At 43.3% G+C, this 21,745-nt stretch overlaps 1 protein-coding gene across 3 annotated transcripts in view; it reads right to left on the bottom strand.

The window, feature by feature from the left end:
- Positions 1-21,745, bottom strand: part of fancc (FA complementation group C) — a 58,255-nt gene that overhangs the window by 27,202 nt on the left and 9,308 nt on the right. For 2 of the 3 annotated variants that reach the window (XM_079517134.1, XM_079517133.1), the window contains exon 2: positions 6,311-6,548. In XM_079517134.1, the coding sequence (XP_079373260.1) occupies positions 6,311-6,505 (195 nt within the window). In that variant the 5' untranslated portion in view covers positions 6,506-6,548. Of the gene's footprint in view, positions 1-6,310; positions 6,549-10,314; positions 10,449-21,745 lie in introns of those variants that run through there. The other variant, XM_079517132.1, reaches the window with a different exon arrangement.

Raw genomic sequence — 21,745 nt, 5'->3', positions numbered from 1 at the left:
ACTGCCATCTTTATTGTAGTTCAGACATCGTTGCAATTACCCCCCTTTGTCGGGAGAGAGAGAAAGACAACGGACATAAACATGCTTTAGATGCTTGAGCCGAGTTAGTTATATAAACGAAACATCCACAGGAGTGTGGTGCTTGTGTAGCCTTGTTTCCCAAATTAAATGTTTCATTTATTACATACATTGCTATAGTGAGATATACACGGAACAGAACAATGAGCGAAGGTGGTGAAGTTGATGTTGTGTGCGCCCTGGTGGCTGGTTGAATGTGCTTTAATGCTCTGTGTGTGTGAGTGTGTGTGCGCGTCTCTGTGTATAAGCTTTTAGGTTACACAGGTCTGTAGACCAAGACTGCATCGGTCTAGTGGCCGAGATGTCGACAAGTACACTTCAGACAGAACAAAGGGATCTAGTGGCGGTCACAGAGACTAGCACAAGATATGTCATAGAATTGCAGATGAGTGATTTACAGTAAACACTTACTGACATCCCTATTTTGGGGACACCAGGACACAGGCGGACATTTTCAAAATAATGTGTTGTGAACTTGTAAAATTGGCAATTTCTGCTTAGAATTAATGTATATAGGCCGGGCAAGGGTTTTCAGGTGGTATAATAATAATAATAATAATACATTTTATTTATAAGGTGCCTTTCAGGGCACTCAAGGTCGCCGTACAGGTTAAAAACAGTTGATACAAAACACAGTTAAAAGCAAAACAAAACTAGGGCACAGCTTGCAGCAGAGGTCAGCCATATGCCTGCCTAAACAGGTGGGTATGTGGACCTATGTAGGTATTGCATGTGGTCCTTGAACGTGCATTCACTCATTTAGTAAAGTGAATGCAGACCACAACTGTTGGTTTTTGTGTGATATGAGGACATTGGAATTAAAGACATTGGCTGGGTTTCCCAAACGCATATGGTGTAAGACTTGTAGTGCTGCACATGCTTAGATGCTCCTCTAGGCCGCACACAGAAGCCTGTGAACATAGACATTCCGTGCATAGATGTGCCACGCAATGGTAGGCCTCAGGCCTGAGGCCTGGTATGGTAGGCCTCAGGTCTACCATTCTGAAAATGTATTTAATAATATTTGGACTTTTAAACTGGACTCTTCAAATAATAATAATATATATATAATATATATATATACAGTATATATATTATATTTATTTTTAAGCCTACTGTCAGCTGTCCAGCAGTCCAAATATTATTAAATTAAATTTCAGAATGGTAGACCTGAGGCCTACCATTGCGTGGCACATCTATGCACGGAATGTCTATGTTCACAGGCTTCTGTGTGCGGCCTAGAGGAGTATCTGAGCATGTGCAGCACTACAAGTCTTACACCATATGCGTTTGGGAAACCGGGCCATTATCATCACCATCAGTAGTCATTTAAGGAGTGTGTTTCAATTCAATTCAGTTCATTGCCACAGATGGTCAAGGGGCACATGTATAAAACACAGTCCCTTATGAAGTTCTGCATGAGTTGTCAGGCAGAATTCCCAGAGCTTACAGTAAAAGCGAAATGGTTTTTCAACTACGTATCTTTGTTAGAATATTTTTCCACTCTGGCATACCTAATGCATATCGAATAAGTACAGGTCTAGGTTGGAGCCAGAAAATGGCATGAGCAACAGAAGAAAAAACCTAATCCTGAGCCCATACCCCATTCCCCACCTAACACAACAGTGGTCCCAAGGTTGATCCCTGACATAGGGCATAATGGTTAAAAACAATGACATTATTGTAAGCTTAGGATTTTCACAAAATTAGCAAGAGTATAATTTACAATATTATTATTACTACTGTATATTTACTGTTTATTGTGGAAGTAAAGAGAAAAAAGAACACAGGTCCAACTCATGGACACATGCAAGACGTCCAAGAGACAAGTCAGAGAGTGCGATGTTCTCACCACAACTTCAGCAGTGAGTGAGCCGTACACAGAACAGATCAAAGGGGCGAGGTGTTCCTAGATTGAGCTCTGTTTGGAGGTGCTATAAAATTTACAGTGTGTTTTTACGTGTACGTGCCCAGTACCCCACATGCGCCCATGTGTCCTGTTTACGTATACGCACATGTATAGAATATTCAGCCCATAACAACAACAGACCATATCATACATCGCACCATCGGGCCAATTAAAAGTCTACAACAGCACAGCTTCGAGGCAGAAGCCCAAGCCCAGACCCCATCGAAATCTGACATATGCCCGTTTTTAATTGAAGCAGTGTGCTATTGCTGAAACAAAGGAGATGCTGGCTGTTTCACTGCGGCACGCAGACCATGGAGGCTTTGGTGGTGGGAAGGCAGGATATGATAGGCAGCCATAAGAGACTCTTAAATGGCATAATGATCCCCGGGGCCAAGACCATCTGTTTGGAGTATGCAGATTAAAAATGTGTGAAATATTACTGGCATCTTCATGATGTGCTGCGAGGTTGCGCTGTCAGAGGTAAATTGGGTCAGGGGTAGAATAAATCAAGGACAAATGGGAGAAAGAAGTTAGACTACAGTTACAGTAGAACAAATTTGACATTATGGGTGTAGGTATATTAGAGCACGACCGATATATCTGTCAGGCCAATATATTACTATACAAATACTGTGTTACGCAGCCAATGTGTCCCATTGTGTTCCCACTTTAAACCTGCCGTCCTTGTTTTGTGCATAACATTATAGGTAACAAGCAAACAACTTTCAATGATATAGCAGATCTACTAGCTCAGTATAGGCTTAAAACTTCAGTTTATGTATATTATATAAAATATTATGTATATACTTGTTTGCTTGTTTATCATATAAAGTTAAATGTTCGTTTCATATATTGAAGTTTAATATACCCCCAAAAATGTATTAGTATTTATTTGTTTGTTAAATGTTCCCCAATTCCCTACGTTTTTCAAAATAAATATACCGTACTAGACCGGTGCCCGGCTGTAGAGCACTGAGTCTGTAACGATGGAAGTTGGAGATCCATGCCCCACCCGGCTATGCAATACCCGTTGTACCTGTGTCAGAGTACCCGTTCCACCCATCTGTCTGTGTCCCTTTTATGCCCATATATGGAGATTTCTGTATCTGTCTTTCTGTGTCCCTTTATTCCTATATATATGGAGTTCTGTGTCAGGCATGCCCAAATATGGAGTGTTGTGATGTCAGGCATGCCCAAATATGGAGTGTTGATGTCAGAACAGGCCAGCTCCATATATGGGCCCTAGGCAGAGGCCCTATCCAGAGCCCGACCGACTCGACACCGGGCACTGCACTCCCTGTGGGGGTGTGGAACGCGTGTGTCGAATTTCAAGTTGGTGTGGCGAACGGTTCTCGAGTTACGTGCATTACCGCCATACACACACACGTACGTACGTACGTACGTACGTACGTACGTACATACAGACAGACAGACAGACAAACAGAGACGTGGTGCAATATAGATAGATCACTGTGATGATCTAGGTCTAGGACTCCAAAATTGGGATCAGATCAGACCCCAAAATCTTGCATCGGGCTCTAGTATATGAATTGACTCCTCATTTTACATCAGGTCTAGAGGAAATGTGCTGTAGGAAAATAAATAAAGGGGGAGGAGACGGCAATAAAGCAATGCATATTGTAATATACAAGAGCCTGGAGACAATGGCAGGCTTGGCCTGAGGCTATATAGCATATAGACGCACATCCAGCGTCACAGAGACTGACTGAGAGTCATCCATGATGTGGATGAGATCATCAATAATGGGAAGCAGAATGGTAATGGAACAAGTAGTTTCTTTAGATGAGCCCTCGATGCATTCAACATGTTTCTCCCCCTGCCAACACCGTCAACACCGTCTGGACTCTGGACATTATCTAAACACTGGCCCTGCTCATCAATCTCATGTGGGGTGTGTGTGTGTGTGTGTGTGTGTGTGTGTGTGTGTGTGTGTGTGTGTGTGTGTGTGTGTGTGTGTGTGTGTGTGTGTGTGTGTGTGTGTGTGTGTGTGTGTACAGTATGCGCGCCTACAGTGTACCTCATGCAATGACGAATAAATGTTCATTTACAATGAGAATTTTATGACCCTCTGGGACTATTGAAAACGTAAAGTGCTGTATAGGCTCCAATACGAATGCGGCGTCACACAAGAAAACAATTATTTCTGACCGCCAATGCCAAATCTGAATCAAAGGCTCGTCTCCACACGAAGTGTCCCCAGTGAAAGAAAAAAAAGAAAAGAAGCTGAGCGATGAGAGCATGTATGTTCTATCTAGTCATGATTTGAGACAGGCGGCTCAGACAGAAGCGATTTATTATGTGGTGACCATGGGGAGGTAATGGGAGAGCTTTATAGGGAGAGCTTTTTATCGTCAATGACATTTTTGGACAAGCAAGACATGACAGTATCTGTGGTGTCACAGAGTGAAGCCTGGTGCTTCAGAAAGCCAGCAGAGATCAGGCTGTGAATAGCACGGAGCCATGATCGGAATAGCTAACATATTTGTCCTAATTATGAACAACATAGTGTCAGTGTGTCCATAAACTGGTAGCTATTGCTGAAGACCCCAACCATCTTATGTATGTAACACATTAAGCACTGCAGGAGTTTCCAAATGATTCCTCTGTTGCCATATCGCGGCAGTGCAGCAATCATGTGAAACGTTCCAACTCAAAACTTTACCGAGATAGAAACTTCCAGCTCTACTCCCAGGGTGCTGTCCTGGTGTAAACCAGGATTTAATATTAACTGGAAGATATTTCATTTTACCTCGGGGCTAAAGCCACAATAAATTCATTAAGTCATCAAAGAACGTAAAACTGTTGCCAAAAAGTAGGTTATCCTCACTGCTCTTTTATGAGCCCACTGCCGGGAAAAAGGATTTTACTCCAATTAAACCATCCCTCTCTCTTTCCCACTCTCCAAACCCCTCCTCCTCCCTCTCACCCTTCCATCATGCTGCAGATATTGACGCCTCTGGGTGACATGTACACCGAACAATGCTAGCAGACAAGCAGAAAGGGAGAGAATTAGTCGATGTCAGTGCTCATTGCTCAGCCTGATAAAATACACAGAGAACTGCCAATTTATAGTAAATTCATTCACCCCGAAAAAAGAGAAATCCATGAGTTTTCATAGCTTTAAAATATCTGTTATTTTCTACCATCAACACAATCTTGGGACAGAATATAAATTAGGATTAAGATAGAGAAGATAGACTATTTGAATCATTATAACCACCATTATGGACTGCAAGAGAGCAGCTACTTAAAAACCGCTATCCCTGTAATACCAAGTACAACATAGATCCTATGGAGAAAAACTACACGTATAGAGAGAAATTGAGTGAGAGACTGAATTGCCCAGCCCTGTAATAGATGATAAATATATGAAGAGGTAATGAAAAGAAAGATGGAGGGTGGCTGGAGAGCAGAGAGCGGTGTTAAATGTACAGTAGGCATGGCTTCTGTAACACTGGAGGCTCAGAGTCCCGCGCCCCCTGCTTTCCTTTGCCCCTATTCCCAAATTTGCTGGACTTGATGCTGGGATACATTAGGTTAGCGCTGGAGGTCCCCGTGCGGCTATTACCTGGCTAACTCAACACGGCAGTGCTGCCAAGAGGACATGCACAGCCTCTGCACAGCACAGAGCGGCCTCTGTTAGCACGACCCTGTCAGAGCTGCATGGACTGTTAATGTACAAGTTTGAAGACGAGGCGAGTGAGTGAGCGAGTTTGTGTGTACACTGGGATTGCACTTAGCTTTAGTGCTTCATTAATCAGATGGCTGTTTGGCTGATCAGCCTAATTGATTAGAAGGAAGGGCTAATTAGTTTGATTAGGCAGGTTGTTCACAACTTGACGGAAGGGGCTTTTGTGGAATGTGGGCCATGTTTGCCGTTAAACCATGGGGTCATCTTGACGACAAGATACTCAGAGTGGTTTACTATAACCACCAGCTCAGAGGGCACAAATCTTAAGGCCAGACCACACCAATGCAACTACAGTAGTTGCAACTCCTTGCATCTACCTTAGCTTTTAACCTTTAACTTTTTTATCTAGTTTATTTTTCTAATAAAACTGTTTTTATTATTTTGTTATGTAAAGCGACTTTGGGTACCTTGAAAAGCGTGATATACTGTAGATTGTATTTTGTTATTATTATTATTAAAACAACACACCAATGTAACTCCTTATGGCTACAAGGAGTTGCATTGGTGTGGACTGGCTTTTAGATCATAGAAATGTTCAGATTTTGACATTTTTAAATATTATAGCTGTGTTGAGAGAGCACTAAATTAGTTTTATTGTGTTCACTCACCACATTGTTGATGTGGGAGAGGAGGAGCTGAAGAAAATCCTTCAGTCTGCTGAGATGCAGGCAGGTATCTCTCTGGGTGTCTGGGCTTTCAGCCTGGCCCCAGAACACCACTTTGGCAAGCCAGAACTGCACCTCCTCCTCATCAATCAGGGTCTTCTCCGGCTGGGCCTGGGTTTGGAGCAGAGTCTGAGCCATGGGGCTGGATGTGGTGAGCTAACCTCAGGACCCACGACAAATCCTAGGTGATGGAAACAATCAAAGAAACCGGTGTTGAAACATAGACAGACAAAAACATTTCTCAGATAGATTTCCTCAGGGTTGCTGAATATTTTATATTTTCCAGTGACTTCACCGTTTACTTAAAAATTGGACTAAATTGGACTAAATTGTGGGTTAGATGGGCTGCAGTTATTTTAACCTACCCATTAAGACCTGAGACCGATTCTAGAAATGCCTTCTAAATCAGTAGTTAGTTACTCACACTTTAAAGAATTTATAAAAAAGTACAAAAATATCAGATGTACAAGCTTCCAGTGCGGCACAAAGTGATGTGCTGCAAGCTTGTACACTAGTATATATGCTATTTTTAATAGCCAACTCAAAAATCTAAAATGTCACAGAAATGCGTTCCCGATTTTAATGGGTTAAGTGCTCCAACATTTTTTTTTAATAGAGGCAGGCTTTGAGCCACACTGTATAGACAGTGCCTGGCCTGCATGTGTGGCCTCCCGCTGCCACAGAATTTGTCACCATCACCCTGTTTTCCCAATTCCTATGAAAGAGGAAAAAGAAATGGATGTCGATTAAAGCAAAGTGGGTTAGGGGGCTGGTTCTGTAAAGTCTTAACCACCACACAACCTCATGATGTGACTTTTAAGCTCAGGAGGATCAAGCAGCCACCTCTCAACACACTCTCTCATCAAGCCCTACTGAGAAATATAAACAGTGCATTCTTCACCTTTTATGATGATGGGGAGAAAATAGTGGGGGGCCATCTCACGGTAGTGTAGTGTGTGTAAGGATGTTTTTGTGTCTGTATAAAGCCTGAGAATTGTGTGTGTATGTGTGTGTGTGTGTGTGTGTGTGTGTGTGTGTGTGTGTGTGTGTGTGTGTGTGTGTGTGTGTGTGTGTGTGTGTGTGCGTGCGTGTGTGTGTTGTTTTTAGCCATAATGACAGGTCTGTGTGGGACACCACAGGGTTGTGTTTTACGATCACCTCGTTACAGACGACTTGTTTAATGTCTTGCCATCATCTCTGCTGGAAAGCCCCTATGGCTCGCCGATGTGAATATATAAATACTCGTTTTTAGGAGGGAGAAGATGATGAAAAAAAAAAAAAAAAGCCAGACCAAATTAGGAACAAACGTCTCTTGTTGACTTGCGTTGGCAGATCAGTTTTCAGTACATCAGAGGTGGAACGGGACTGCACGCTGAATACCCAAGTAGCCTCCATACGCGGACCCTCTCTCTCCTCAATTCATGTACACACAGATTATTACGTGCACTCACGCACACACACATGCACAAGCTCAGGTGTTGGCCAAACACATTTTGGAACGGGAACGAGATGTGACTGGCCAAATATTAACTTTGAAGATTTGTTAAGCTAAGCTTGTGGACTTTGGGTAAGGAGGAGTTTGCCCTTCCAATTATGAGATTGTTGACATTATTTTGGAATAATCAGATTGGTCAAACATCGCTTTCTACAAATCTGCTGCAGTTTGCTACAGTGTGTTAGCCTAGCAGGCTATATCTGGGAGGAACTCAACAAGGCTAATGTGTAGGCCAGGAGTTGTATCAACGGCTCATACTGTATCAATACGTTTCAGGCATTGTAGAGCTCTAATGTCAAATCCACCTCAACTCAACCAAATGAACAATGCAATTGATTATCTGTACTGAGATGCTATGACACCGTCACACAGGAAAATGTCCATCATTTGGTCATTACATTTCAGGTAATCTCTTGCTTTCACCACTTGGGAATACTATGCTATTGTATAAAGTATTTGTCAAAAACAAACCACACTTGTCTCAAGAGTCTTAAGCAGTGTAAGTCCAACACAATCCTGTCTAATGATAGCAGACGTATTCCCTCTGCCAAACCAGATATTCATCACTGTCCACACACACACACACACACACACACACACACACACACACACACACACACACACACACACACACACACACACACACACACACACACACACACACACACACACACACACACACACACACACACACACACACACACACACACAGATCTCAATGTATACATGAAGCCAAAAGACTGTCAAGAGATTACTGAAAGGCAGGCTTACTTTATGCACGCATCGCACTCATGCAAGCACATATTGACCAGGCATATTGACATTATATCTGAAGTCACTGACTGTTTAGGTGTTCTATTATTTATTTGCCTTTACCCACTTAATTATTAGTTATTATACAGTATAGGCATTACTGATGATTATTTATTTTAAAAAAAACTCATTGTGTGAATATTGTGTGAAACCACCAACAATAATATCCTAAACAAAATATCATGATATTTGGTTCATGTCAATTTGACCATGGCTTTCTTGACTTGTATACTAGAATATATATTGAATATAAAATCATTCTTCATCTTTGCGTTGATCACTCAGGTCCAGGGACCACCAGTGGTCCTTGAGGGGTTCCAGGTGGTCCGTAGCTAAATACTGGGGAGTTGATAACCAAATGGACCCTTATAGATCTTTAACTCTTGAGAGTAAAATTAGTGATGGGAGATTAATCGGCAAACACATCGGTATCAGCCGATATTGGCCTTAAACCAATTAATCGGTAATCGGTATCTGTAAAATAATATATCGGATTTAGCAGATATTTAATTTTATTATAATTATATTGAAAAATAAATTTAAAAAAGCCTGAAAAAGCCTTTTGTGATGATGACGGCTGCACATTATATCAGTGTTTTCTGGGGAAGCTTTTGAAAGAGTCAATAGTTGGAACATTTAAAAAAAAAAATACTACATTCAAGCGATAATTATAAAGAGGCATTGCTTTTTTCAAATTTAGCCTTTTTCAGAATGGCCAAAATTATATTTTTTTTATACAGAATGAGATCAGATCGACATTGGTTATCGGCCATAATAGCAATGAATTATATCGGTATCGATATCAGCCAAATTGTACATCCCTAAGTAAAATGAAACCAAGTGGACCCTTACATTTGGTTACTCAAGAGTTAAAGCATTGTTAAACATATACATTAGTTTACATTTACAAGTCTACACGATTAGAGAATGTAGAAGAATTATTATTTTTGATCAACTTGTGCCTGTTATCTCTCCTATGGTACCACATCAATACAGCATGGAATTGTGGACAAAATCTTATTCAACAACAAAAATATTCAAAGTTTTGGGTCTGAGAGGCTAAATCTCGTCAAATGGTGGTCCGTGGCTCAAATGACAAATAAATAATGGACCTTGAATCCTTGATATGAAATAGGCTGAAAACCACTGACCTACAATGAGATGTTAGGTGTAATAACACAAGTTAGCCACACGGTGCCAGTATTCGCAGGAGTCTGGCGCCCCGCAGTACTGTCCCAAGAGCCATTCATATTATAAATATTACATGAAAAGAGAGGACACAGGATTTGAGCGATCAACGATCTCTTTCTTTTGTTGAAAAATAAAATAAAACACTGGTTTGTATTATATTATATATTGTAAAATTGTGTATTGTATTATATTACTGATGAAGACGTTATGGAATTATGGCATAGACCTGCTACAATGTATGTAAACATGCGACATGGAATACATGTTATTAACAAATAAATATTATATAATAAGACCACGCTTGCTGACCTTAGTGATATCTAACGTTAATGCCACACTAGTTCATCAGACTAACCATTTGATTCAACACAGGCAAAGTAACACTACACTAAACTAAAATAAAGGCATGTCGCTCATTAGACATCAAGTTGTCTTGAATGTGAGCTACCTGTAAACACGATGTCCAGCCATTAAATCAGGAGATACTGAATCAGCGTTCAAACACAGTTCAACTTCGCCGTTTTGTCAAAACACTCCTCTGAACTTCCCTCTTCTCAGGCACTTCCGTGTACAGAAGAATGCCATTAGCTGATTAGCTGACAGCCCGACAGCTCCACCAACCCCTTGGCTCAGTTGGCTGTGCATTCTGGGAATTCGAGTCAATAGTCGTAATGTAGTCCAAGACGGAAATCTGTAGTGTTGGAGCCTTGCCTCGGTCCCAGCCAGGCTTGGTTGGAGACTTGGAGCCAGCCGTGGAAGCCCCGTGGGCTGTGCTTACATTCCCTGTTGATTATTGATGAACGTTTATGCTCGAGCATGCTCCTTTGGCTTGCTTGCTTGCTTGCTTGATCATTATAGGCAAAGTGCTTTACACAAAGCATGAAGCATACCTGTACTATATTCTAAAAGAAAGAGCATTATAAAGCTCACTATGTAACTTTTTTTAAAGGGAAACTAGAGACATTTAGCCTATTTTTTTAAAATTATGTATACAGTAAGACGCACTAAGGGCGAGAAGTGGCGCTGAAATTAACAGGTCTGGGAATGCCCATATGGATACCCGGCCCCTACCCCGGGCCAGGTAGGGCGTAAAATGTAGGCCTACGCTAATAACTTTGGGGCGGCCCGTCTAGAGTTTGAATGGACAGGTATCACTATTATCAGTCAAAAGGGAGACATTGAAGACGAAGAGGAAGGACGGGTGGGGAAGGTTCAACATATGGAATATCAGAACAGGTCAGCTCCTTATGGAGCTGACCTGTTCTATATGGAGTCTAAGGGTTTGAGGTTTGAGGTCAGATGTAGAGTTGCTGGCCGGCTCCTTAATGCAGATCTAGGTGATGATCCAGTCTTCTCCATGTCACGAGGCGTGACGGACTGACGGCCATATATGGAGCGTGTCATGAAGCGTGACGGACAGACGGACTATGACTGACAGGTTGTGCATGTTTTCATAGTAATCTGCGACCTACAGTCGCAATCAATATTGTTCCCTGAGAATCCCCTCTATCAGCCAGCCACTATATTATTTTGCAGGTGTGTTTTCTTGCAGAAAGACATCCCTCTGGCTGTATTTTGGTTTTGTTCCACTGTTTATGTTGACATTCATCCCTTGCAGGGATGTGTTTTTCTGTGCGGGGAGGGGAGAGCTCAGCCACAGCTCTTAATTCATCCCTTTGAACTTGGTGGTTGTGTGAAAAAAATCACACCCGTGTGAACTGAGTGGTGTAAGGTCTTATATAGACTGATCAACTGTGGTCTGACGTAATGTCTGACGTAATGAAATCACACCCGTGTGAACTGGGTGACCATAGCAACCATGCTCATTTTTTGGTACGAACAGACACGTAAACTAACAAAGCCAGTTGTAGGAGTGGTTTACACCACTCAAAAAAGTGTCAAACTTGTTCTGTGCTCGTTAGTGCCCTCTCTAATTAATTAGAGAGGGCACGCACTAACCTATATATTCCACATATTCCACATATTCATGTAAAGGTTGAAATGAAATGAAATGAAATGAAATGAAATGAAATCTATATTTACCCAGGGTATCTGGGCTAAGCTCAAGAACTTGTTTCCAGCCAGGCCCTGCTCATAGAACACATTTCATCGTAGTGGTTGATGCCTTGTTCAAGGGCATTTCAGCGGTGGTAATTTTAACGTGTCGGACGGCTGGTTCGAACTGGGAACCTTCCGGTATCTAGACCGCGCCGCTATCCGTTCGGCCACCGCTGCCACTGCTGTTCTGTAGTCCTACATGCGTGTGATTGGAACACATGTGGGAATGAACAGTTTTGTGTTTGTAAAGTCAACTAAGGTGGTCTTTACACGAGAACGGTGTTCATAAGAAACGGCAAAATAAAGTATCGTTTGCTGGGGTCCGTTTAGACGAGAAGGGTATTTTCAGGAGGTGAAAACGCAACAAAGTGAAACCACCTCCCAGAGTGGAAATCTTTGAGAACGCCGTTGTATCCCTTCTCCATGTAAACAGGCAAAACGGTGAATCCGCAAAACTTATGACATCATGGCTCACGTTGGCTCACAGCACATATATTATTACATTGATGCAGAGCCATATATGATATAATGGAGTTCCTGAACAAGCCTCCCTCCTCGCCTACAAAGCGCTGCTCATCAGCGATGGTGAATGTAAAACCATGATGTAAATAAAATGCCTTAATTGTGATAGGTGGCAGCCGCGGCAGCAGCTTTTATGTAGCCTAATGTATTATAAAATATATAACCACCACCACCAGCCACCTCGATGCGTAGCGAGCGACGGACACAACCACGTTGTGTTCTGGAAGCGTCATTCAAAACCCAGATAGGGTTGCGTGAAGGGGTTCTTCTTCTTATACGTGGGTGACTGGTCTATTTGGCAGCCCGTTACCGCCACCTAGCAACATTATAGCGTTTTCATAATGTGTGCGTTCTCGTGTAAAGGGTCAATAAAAAATGAGAACGCAACGGGACTTTACCGTTTTATCTGGAGATGGTCACCGTGTAAAAGAGGCGACCAGTGGATTTGGATTTGATTAAGATAGTTAGATTAGATTTGAGGTTAGATGACTATGAAGATTTCCTGGATGCCTATAGCCATTTCTATTAGGCCTATACATCAATGATCACAAGAAACAATAGAATAAATATAATAAATGTCATGTATCTGTGTGTGTGTTCTAATAGTCACATGCTATGCAATCATGTTTTTGAGGGGCGCTACTATATACAGGTTTAATGTTTGTTTTTAGTTCAATGTTTGTTTTAAAAACACCATTGACAATGAAGGGAAAATTTACTCTATTGTCTCTTTATTGTTAATAGCATTTAATGTTTGTGTTGGCACCGTTTGTTTTACATCACATCACCTAATCAACATGAGTTAGACTTTAATATATTAGCGCCCCTCACTTAATTCACACAGGTGTGATTTTGACTTTCTCCAGCTGCTTATGTCCTTGTGCATGCTGCTGTTCTCTGGTATAGTGTGTCCTGGGAAAGTTATTTATGAGAACCATTATTTTGATTGTGACAAAAATGCTGATATGGAATCCAAAGGAAAGTATACCCACATCTCTAAAACACTTTCAGGTGCTGAACAAAAATAAACTTACAGGAGAAGGAGAGAATGTCCACACACTGTTGAGTAGCTCCCACTGGAAAATGTATTTGATAAAGGATGACAACGTTTCGACCCCTTATGGGTCTTCGTCAGGTAATTAACGGGACACTGCTAATTAACAGTAGTCCCGGGTGGCTGGCGTGGCAGTCAGGGCACCTAGGCTGCTAATGCAGCTCTCCCCATTTCTTCCCAGTTTACTGTATACTATCCAATAAAGCCCCAAAAATATCTAAAATAATAATAATAATAATCACACTCGTTTCGTTTGAAGTGAGGGGCGCTCTTATCATCATACATCACATGCCAATCAGCTGAGCACATTCCGTGCTCATACACACAAACACACAAAACTGTGCATTCCGGGAACATTCTGTGCTCACACACAAAGCTGTGCATAGAGCCCCTCAAAAAATGTAGTAGCCGTTTTGGAAGACATCACATTATATGAATTGACAATCACTGATGATCAAGACATACAGATTATGAATGTATAATAAAGGAACATTCTATTAGGATCGCAGTAAATGTGTACTTAGGTACAACTGTTAATCTGAAACAATACTGTAGGAAAATTCTTAAACTCAAGCCAATAACTTTGTATATGACTGTATGTGAGCTAATAGCTGTAAGGCATCTAAAGATTAGTAGCACAGACAAGGAAAGAGATATATGGTCCCAGAGGATCAAATAGCCCTAACTGCAGTTATATCTTCAGCAATCAGCATAGTCCATCACCATGCCATATTTCATCTGCATTTTTCTGATTGTCAAATAAAATAAAAAAGATCATTCAACGCAAGTGTAACTATGTGTTCAAAAGCCCAGACTCACTGCTGCCTTAGTTTGCAGATAAAACTGTCGTGCAGTCATTTGGGGGCTCACTAAGAGGGGTGGAATGGGGCTGGAACAATGGGCGTGCTCTGAGTTTGTGTGTGTGTCTGTGTCTGTGTGTGTGTCTGTGTGTGTGTCTGTGTGTGTGTCTGTCTGTCTGTCTGTCTGTCTGTCTGTCTGTGTGTGCGTGCGTGCGTGCGTGCGTGCATGCGTGCGTGCGTGCGTGCGTGCGTGCGTGCATGCGTGCGTGCGTGCGTGCGTGCGTGCGTGCGTGCGTGCGTGCGTGCGTGCGTGCGTGCATGCTTGCGTGCGTGTGTGTGTGTGTGTGTGTGCGTGTGTGTGTTATCGGGGTGAGAGTCCAGAGTGTGGAGCAGAGTGCATACCATGGACAGGAATTCAGGGGTCTCACAGTTTGTCCCTGTGGAACCCAAAGCAAACGTTGAGGGGTTCCTGGCCTCAATGGTTTGAACTGACAAATCACCCAGTGGCTCCAGGCAGACCCTGCACCAGGAAAAGGTTGTTTAAACACGCCTAATGGCACATACGTCTGTGTGATTTTGTGTGTATGTGCGTGCAATGCATATATATATACAGACCAACTGATGATGAGGATCTGTATAGGAAGAATATATACCTATTAGCATATGCGAGAGACATTTTTACTCATGTTCAATTAATGTGAAGGTATAACCTCTTCAGAGCATATTCTGTACTACTGTACCGTATATGTACATACTGTACTCCCCTGTATACCGCCCCCCTGTGGGTTAAGTTCAGGAAGGCAAGCAAAGAATTTATTTTATAAACTTCAGGTAGCTTATAATAATGCATGCGTACTGTATACTATTGAGAAAACCAAAGTGGTGCAGTGCAATGTGGGAGTCAACACTTTTCATGCCTTGGCCGTGGATTCGCTGGCCGTCCCTGCATCGAACCCTCAAACTCCTTGGAGTAAAAGGACAGCCGTGCAAAAACATTCTTGAGGCTGCTGAAAAAGCCTCACGCCATGGTTGTGGATCGAAGGAGTAGTCAAGGTGCACCAGTAGGTGTATTCTAGAACTATATATATATATATATATATATATATATATATATATATATATATATATATATGAATGAATGGATAAACGGAAGGAAGCGGAAGTTGGCGGAAGTACTGCAATACCCCTCAAGGAAATAGGCTTGAGGCTTGTTACTTGTGATTGGTCGAAAAGGATCGTTTCCGGGGGCAATATATATACGACGGACGTCCTGCCCCTATAGACACTCTCTGCATTAGGTGGTGACCAGACTTTTCTCCTTGGAGATGAGTAAAGGTTAAGTAGATCCCAGTTTGTCAAACTGCAGATGTTTTAGACATACTAACAGTCCAACAGGCATTAGCTCAGCAACAATGCACTGCCGGTTACAACTAACCCGTGCTGCGGGTTAAAAATCACCCATGGGCATGGCTCCCAACATGTGCGGCAGGTTAAAACTAACCTGTGGTGGGTTAAAACTAACCCGTGGCTCCCGACATGCGTGGCAGGTTACAACTAACCCGTGGCAGGTTAAAACTAACCCTTTCCTTCCTGTGAGGTTAGGTTTAGGGTTGGTTTTACTTTTTGGTAGGGTGTCCGACTCGTGACTGTAGGACCAAACCCATGCACCCAAATGGCACTCCCCATTGAGGAACCATGTTGTAACCTTTCTCACCCTCTACACCTTTCTTTTTTGTCAAACGCCATCAAATTCCACAATGAAGCTTGACCCCCATATGACTCTTGTATGGACTCTGCTGGACAACTTGCACATACGAGTACACATATTCATTCATCTAGTCACTAATGATACTGTAGATGTACAAGAGAGATAGATTTATATTAATTCTTATATTCTCTGTACTACTACGGTAGTGTGTGTGTGTGTGTGTGTGTCTGTGTGTGTGTGTGTGTGTGTGTGTGTGTGTGTGTGTGTGTGTGTGTGTGTGTGTGTGTGTGTGTGTGTGTGTGTGTGTGTGTGTGTGTGTGTGTGTGTGTGTGTGTGTGTGTGTGTGTGTGTGTGTGTGTGTGTGTGTGTGTATTATTTTCCAGCAGTTTTCTGCCTGAGGTCTGCTTCCTAAATGGAAACTGTGGCAAATTGTTCAGCTGTTCTGTACACCATATCTGCAAAAATATTGTTTTTGACAACTTAAAAAAGCATATCTGTGTGTATGTGCGTTTCTGCGTGTGTGCGTGCGTGTGTTCGTGTGTGTGTTGTTATGCTTGCCTTCAGATCCCTCACCATCCCTGGGATAGAAAGTTCTTAACATCTGCAGTGTGATTACTCTCTTTACTGTGTGGCCAAAGCCAGCCAGCCAGCCAGTCATTCAGTCAGCCAGCCAACCAGCCAGCCAGCCAGCCAGCCAGCCAGCCAGTCAGTCAGTCAGTCAGTCAGTCAGTCAGTCAGTCAGTCAGTCTGTCTGTCTGTCCACAAAAGTAGACCAATCACAGCCTCATGCATGGCATCATGAAAGGGAAAGTCAACAGTAGAGTAGACTAACAGAGGTGACAGCACACCACACACATGAATGGAATCACACACCCACGCGTGCGGCGCGCTCACCCGAATGCACAGTACAAGTCTTAATTAAACACATTTGTGCTACACTGTTTCTGACACTGGACTAAAATACCTTCATTCAGGCTATATGTATGTTTCTGTCTCAATCAGTGGATGTACAGGTATGAGGCTGATTGGCTCAGCCTCTGACCCTGGTTCACCATGCATCATGCCACTCAACAAGGGCCTGGGCCAACATATAGGTCAACCAGGGCAAGATCACTGCATGTGTGCGTGCGCGCGCGCGCACGCACACGCGCGTGTGTGTGCGTGTGTTTGTGTATGTGCTGTAAAAACATCAGCATCTGGCTTGGAACAAGGTCCCTGGCAATACCCAAGAAACGAAAGAGAAGGAAAGAAAAACCACCACGAAAACATGAGAGCATAGTTTAATGCCCAAAGTGGAAACCCACTCACTGGCGTGCGTGCGTGCGTGCGTGCGTGCGTGCGTGCGTGCGTGCGTGCGTGCGTGCGAACTTTGTATGTGTGCGAGCTTATGGGTTTAAGGCTGCACATAATGCATACTGTACACTGGCACACATACAATCACACACGCACAAACGCACGCATGCACACACACGTTGAGTAAATCATGTGTGTTTTTATTGTATAGCTACTCTGTGATTATTACAGACCCAAGCCCTTGCATGCAGTAAAGCAATGGCTGTGTGTGCGTGCATGCGTGTGGAGGGTGGAGGCTTGATAGCAGCAAAAGCTTGGAATGTTCCCATCTCTACTCATGTTTAATAATAACATACTATCATACCACAGTGTCGAAAATAGCTGATCTACAAGCTCGCAATGTGTCGATAAGGTATAAATGGACCCATTTGCACTCTGCAATGCACGCTCTAGAGTCAAATAGAAGCTGTGAATTATTTTTCTTTTTTTCACCAAATTACATACTCAACCCCATGGCCGAGCCTTATCCTCATGGAGAACATTACAGTAGTCTAACCCCCTGACTTTAAAGAAGGAAAAGGAAAATACATAGTTTATGATGATTGATTTTTGAAGATATATGTGGTTTTTGACCTTGTGGGTTTGGCCAGAGAGTTGGAGCTGGGCACAGTTCTGTATCTGCTGGTCTCTGGAGCTCAGCCCAAGCCCACAGGGACCAGGAGCTGCACAGCTGCTGACAAATTAGTCGGTTCTGATCCAGACCAATCCCATTACCCGTGCAGGTCCAGACCAAAGCCATTACCAGGCTGGCTGTGCCTGTCTGGCCCTATTCCAGTTGTTCTCAACCCTTTTCATGTCAAAGGACCCCCACATTCATATATATTTGTCCTCAGAACCCCTTCTGAAAACATTTTGTGCCATGCGATCAATTTTATTTCTTCGAGAACTACAAGCTCAGAACGCATTGCAGTGCGACACATTGTGACCTTATAGATCTGCTATTTTCAAATAGCCAATGAATAGGTTTAAACAGGTTACGCTGATTTTGCCATAAACTAATTTTGCTGGTGACCCCCTGGACTGGGGAGTTTGAGAACCACTGCGCTGCCTATGTGATCCAAAGCCTGTCTCACTGCCCCACATTGCACCGCTATACTAGATTATGCGTGCGTGCGTGCACAAAGGCGTGAGTAGCTGTTTGAGTGAGAACCTTTATGTGCGTGCGTGCGTGCGTGCGTGCGTGCGTGCGTGCGTGCGTGCGTGCGTGCGTGCGTGCGTGCGTGCACAAAGGCGTGAGTAGCTGTTTGAGTGACAACCTATATGTGCGTGCGTGCGTGCGTGCGTGCGTGCGTGCGTGCGTGCGTGCGTGCGTGCGTGCGTGCGTGCGTGCGTGCGTGCGTGCGTGCATGCGTGCGTGCGTGCGTGCGTGCGTGTGTGTACGTGTATACGCAGGTCTGTCCTCATCCTGGACAATAAAATGGGGAAGGAAGTAAACCCTGAAAGGGAAGTAGAAGTAAATGCTGTTAAGAATCTCCGAGATCTGTCTGGGCTTCAGTCTTAATCTTTCCCCGTTGGCACGGAGAGGAGAATGGACAAATTGGACAGGGGAAAAAGGAGTGGAGAGAAAATGGGCACTTTGTGAAGGAGAAAGGAAGAGCTGTCAGAAGTGTCTGCAGACAAGGGCCAGCTCTCGCTCATATATGGATTTGTGTCCTCATGCAAACCTTTAAGAGGTTGTTATTTAAACGTTTCTGTGTGTGTGTGTGTGCGTGCGTGCGTGCGTGCGTGCGTGCGTGCGTGCGTGCGTGCGTGCGTGCGTGCGTGCGTGCGTGCGTGCGTGCGTGCGTGCGTGCGTGCGTGTGTCGATCCATGCGTGGGGTGCGTGCACGTGTGCGTTCACACCCTACATTCCACAGCTTTATGTGAGACAAGGTCATTGATTTCATGTGACCCTTCTCTAAATATTTGGTGAAATGTCTACCCGCTAAGGTTTGCCATCCAGCACTCCACCCACAAATATCTGAACCCCCAGAAATATTAATGATTTCAGAGAAATGGTCGGCTATGCTGGTAAAGCTGTTCCTGCTGTGTAAGCTGAAAATGTGAAGGTTAGAAATCTAAAATAGAATCCATTTGTTTAGACAATAGACTAGAAGCCTATGCATGTATAATTCATTTTTGGGTTGTGAGAAATAAATATGTTTTTGAAAATTTGACTCTGATGAGAAATGTTTTTGTAAACCGTGGTGCAACCAGGCATTCATCTAATCTTACACCTACCGTATCGGGACCTACAGTACAGCAGTCAGGCTGACTACTACTTTAGTGAAGACAAAAGCTCAAAAGAAAACACTGGCTTACATTTTTGTCTTTGGCAAAAAGCTCTGAAATGGTCCAATAGGATAGGTCATAGTGGGTTTGAGTCAGAAGATCATGAGTGGGCATTTGACATAATCCAGTTCTTCTAAAAATCTTATAGGTTAGATCTTATTCTGGTATATATATATTGGTCACTTGCCTACAATACAATCCAGAGTGGTAGCCGGATCATTACATGTACATTTTAGGTGCATAGGCATACTACACAATTTAGCTACATGGGGATGTCAGGCCTGGTCCCCGTCTTTCAATAGATAGTGTCAGAACATCTATTGAAAGACACATTTGTTTTTGAAAGACTGCAATGACAAAGACCGGTGTCTTTTGGCTCCCCTACAGAGGAATTCAACACCTCACGTTAAACTGCTGCCTCTAAATGTTTGAAAAGTAAGAGTTGAGGTGTGTAAACTCATGCCCAGAGGGATAGTTCTTACCTTATATAACCTGTCTACGTCTACTTATCTACCATGTTCCTACATAAAGAAATCCCTTGTAGGTCTCAGAAAGTACATGGGAGCCAGCCAGCCTCTCTCTCTCTCTCTCTCTCTCGCACACGTACGCACGCACGCACGCACGCACGCACGCACGCACGCACGCACGCACGCATGCGCAGGGACTCACACATTTGCACTTTATGACAATTCCAGGCATGTTTGTAGTGCATTTCTTTATTGCTTAGCAAGGACGCAATCACACAGGGTATTGGTTGAGAAGGGGAGAGATTCTGTGACCAGTACTGTGTGCTCATGTCTGTTTACCAACACACACACACACACACACACACACACACACACACACACACACACACACACACACACACACACACACACACACACACACACACACACACACACACACACACACACACACACACACACACACACACAAACAGCTACTTTGGTATGACGAAAAAGGGCATTAACATATACATTTGGAGGTACAAGGTTTCTGCCTGACAGCCACGACATAGGGGCTACTGCTCTTTTTCCACTACTCCGAAATTATGAAAACACCCCTCCTACACATGGTATATGTTTACATTAAGATCTTATTATACTTTCCTTTTGATTCAACACTTTCATGTAGAAATGTGTGAATGCCTCCACATGCCTGTGTGCAAAAATGTACATTAGGCGTGTAAATGTGCATTTGTGTGTATATAGTGCAGTATGCAATATGTGTACGTGTGTCCAAGTGATTACACAGGTTAATCAAAACAGACTTCCTGATTACAACCAAACTAACGGTAACACATGCAAGACAGCTGGTAATCAACTACAATTGGACACATCAGTTGATATACTCTGTATATTTGCAATCAGCCAGTAAGACGATCACATCTACAGCAAAGCCTGAGTGATACTGTTGGTTGTGCATTGTGCACCGCACAGAGAATAGCCAAGCTTGTAGGAACAGGTCATGCTTAATGAAACAGTCTACAGTAGCCATGACACTGCTGGACTGCAGCTCAAAACCAAGTTAGCATAAATATTGTTAATATAGATATTTTTATTATATCGGTGCTGTCGGGTAGAAACCTCTTTAATATCTCCTTACTTTGTTTTGCCAATTATTTGGGGGCCCAATTGCAATACCCTCGTGGCCCACCAGTGGTTCCCGGTCCACAGATTGAGAATCACTGGTTTAGTTACAGTATTGGGGAAGCTGAAATCACGCCAACTCTGCTGGGACCCCATCAATGGCTCTTGACCTGAATATGCCATGGAGTGGGAGTGGGACTGTGCAGGGCCCCTTCCTTATCCTTGTCCCTCAACCACCGTCCAATGTTCCACAACCTGATACTGAGGCTGCAGTGTGCTTCATCTTTTATTGTGACATGGTGTACGGAGAAACAGAATGGAATAGAATAGCAGAAACTCACGCACACACACACGCACACACACACACACACACACACACACACACACACACACACACACACACACACACACACACACACACACACACACACACACACACACACACACACACACACACACACGCGCGCGCGCGCGCCCACCTGCTTTCAATTAGTAGAGTAGGGAGGGAAATTGAGTGGGAGTGT

Source organism: Electrona antarctica (genome assembly GCF_951216825.1).
Source record: "Electrona antarctica genome assembly, chromosome: 12".
NCBI lineage: Eukaryota > Metazoa > Chordata > Actinopteri > Myctophiformes > Myctophidae > Electrona > Electrona antarctica.
The sequence above is the reverse complement of the archived record's forward strand: the minus strand, read 5'-3'. Positions and strand labels throughout refer to the sequence as shown.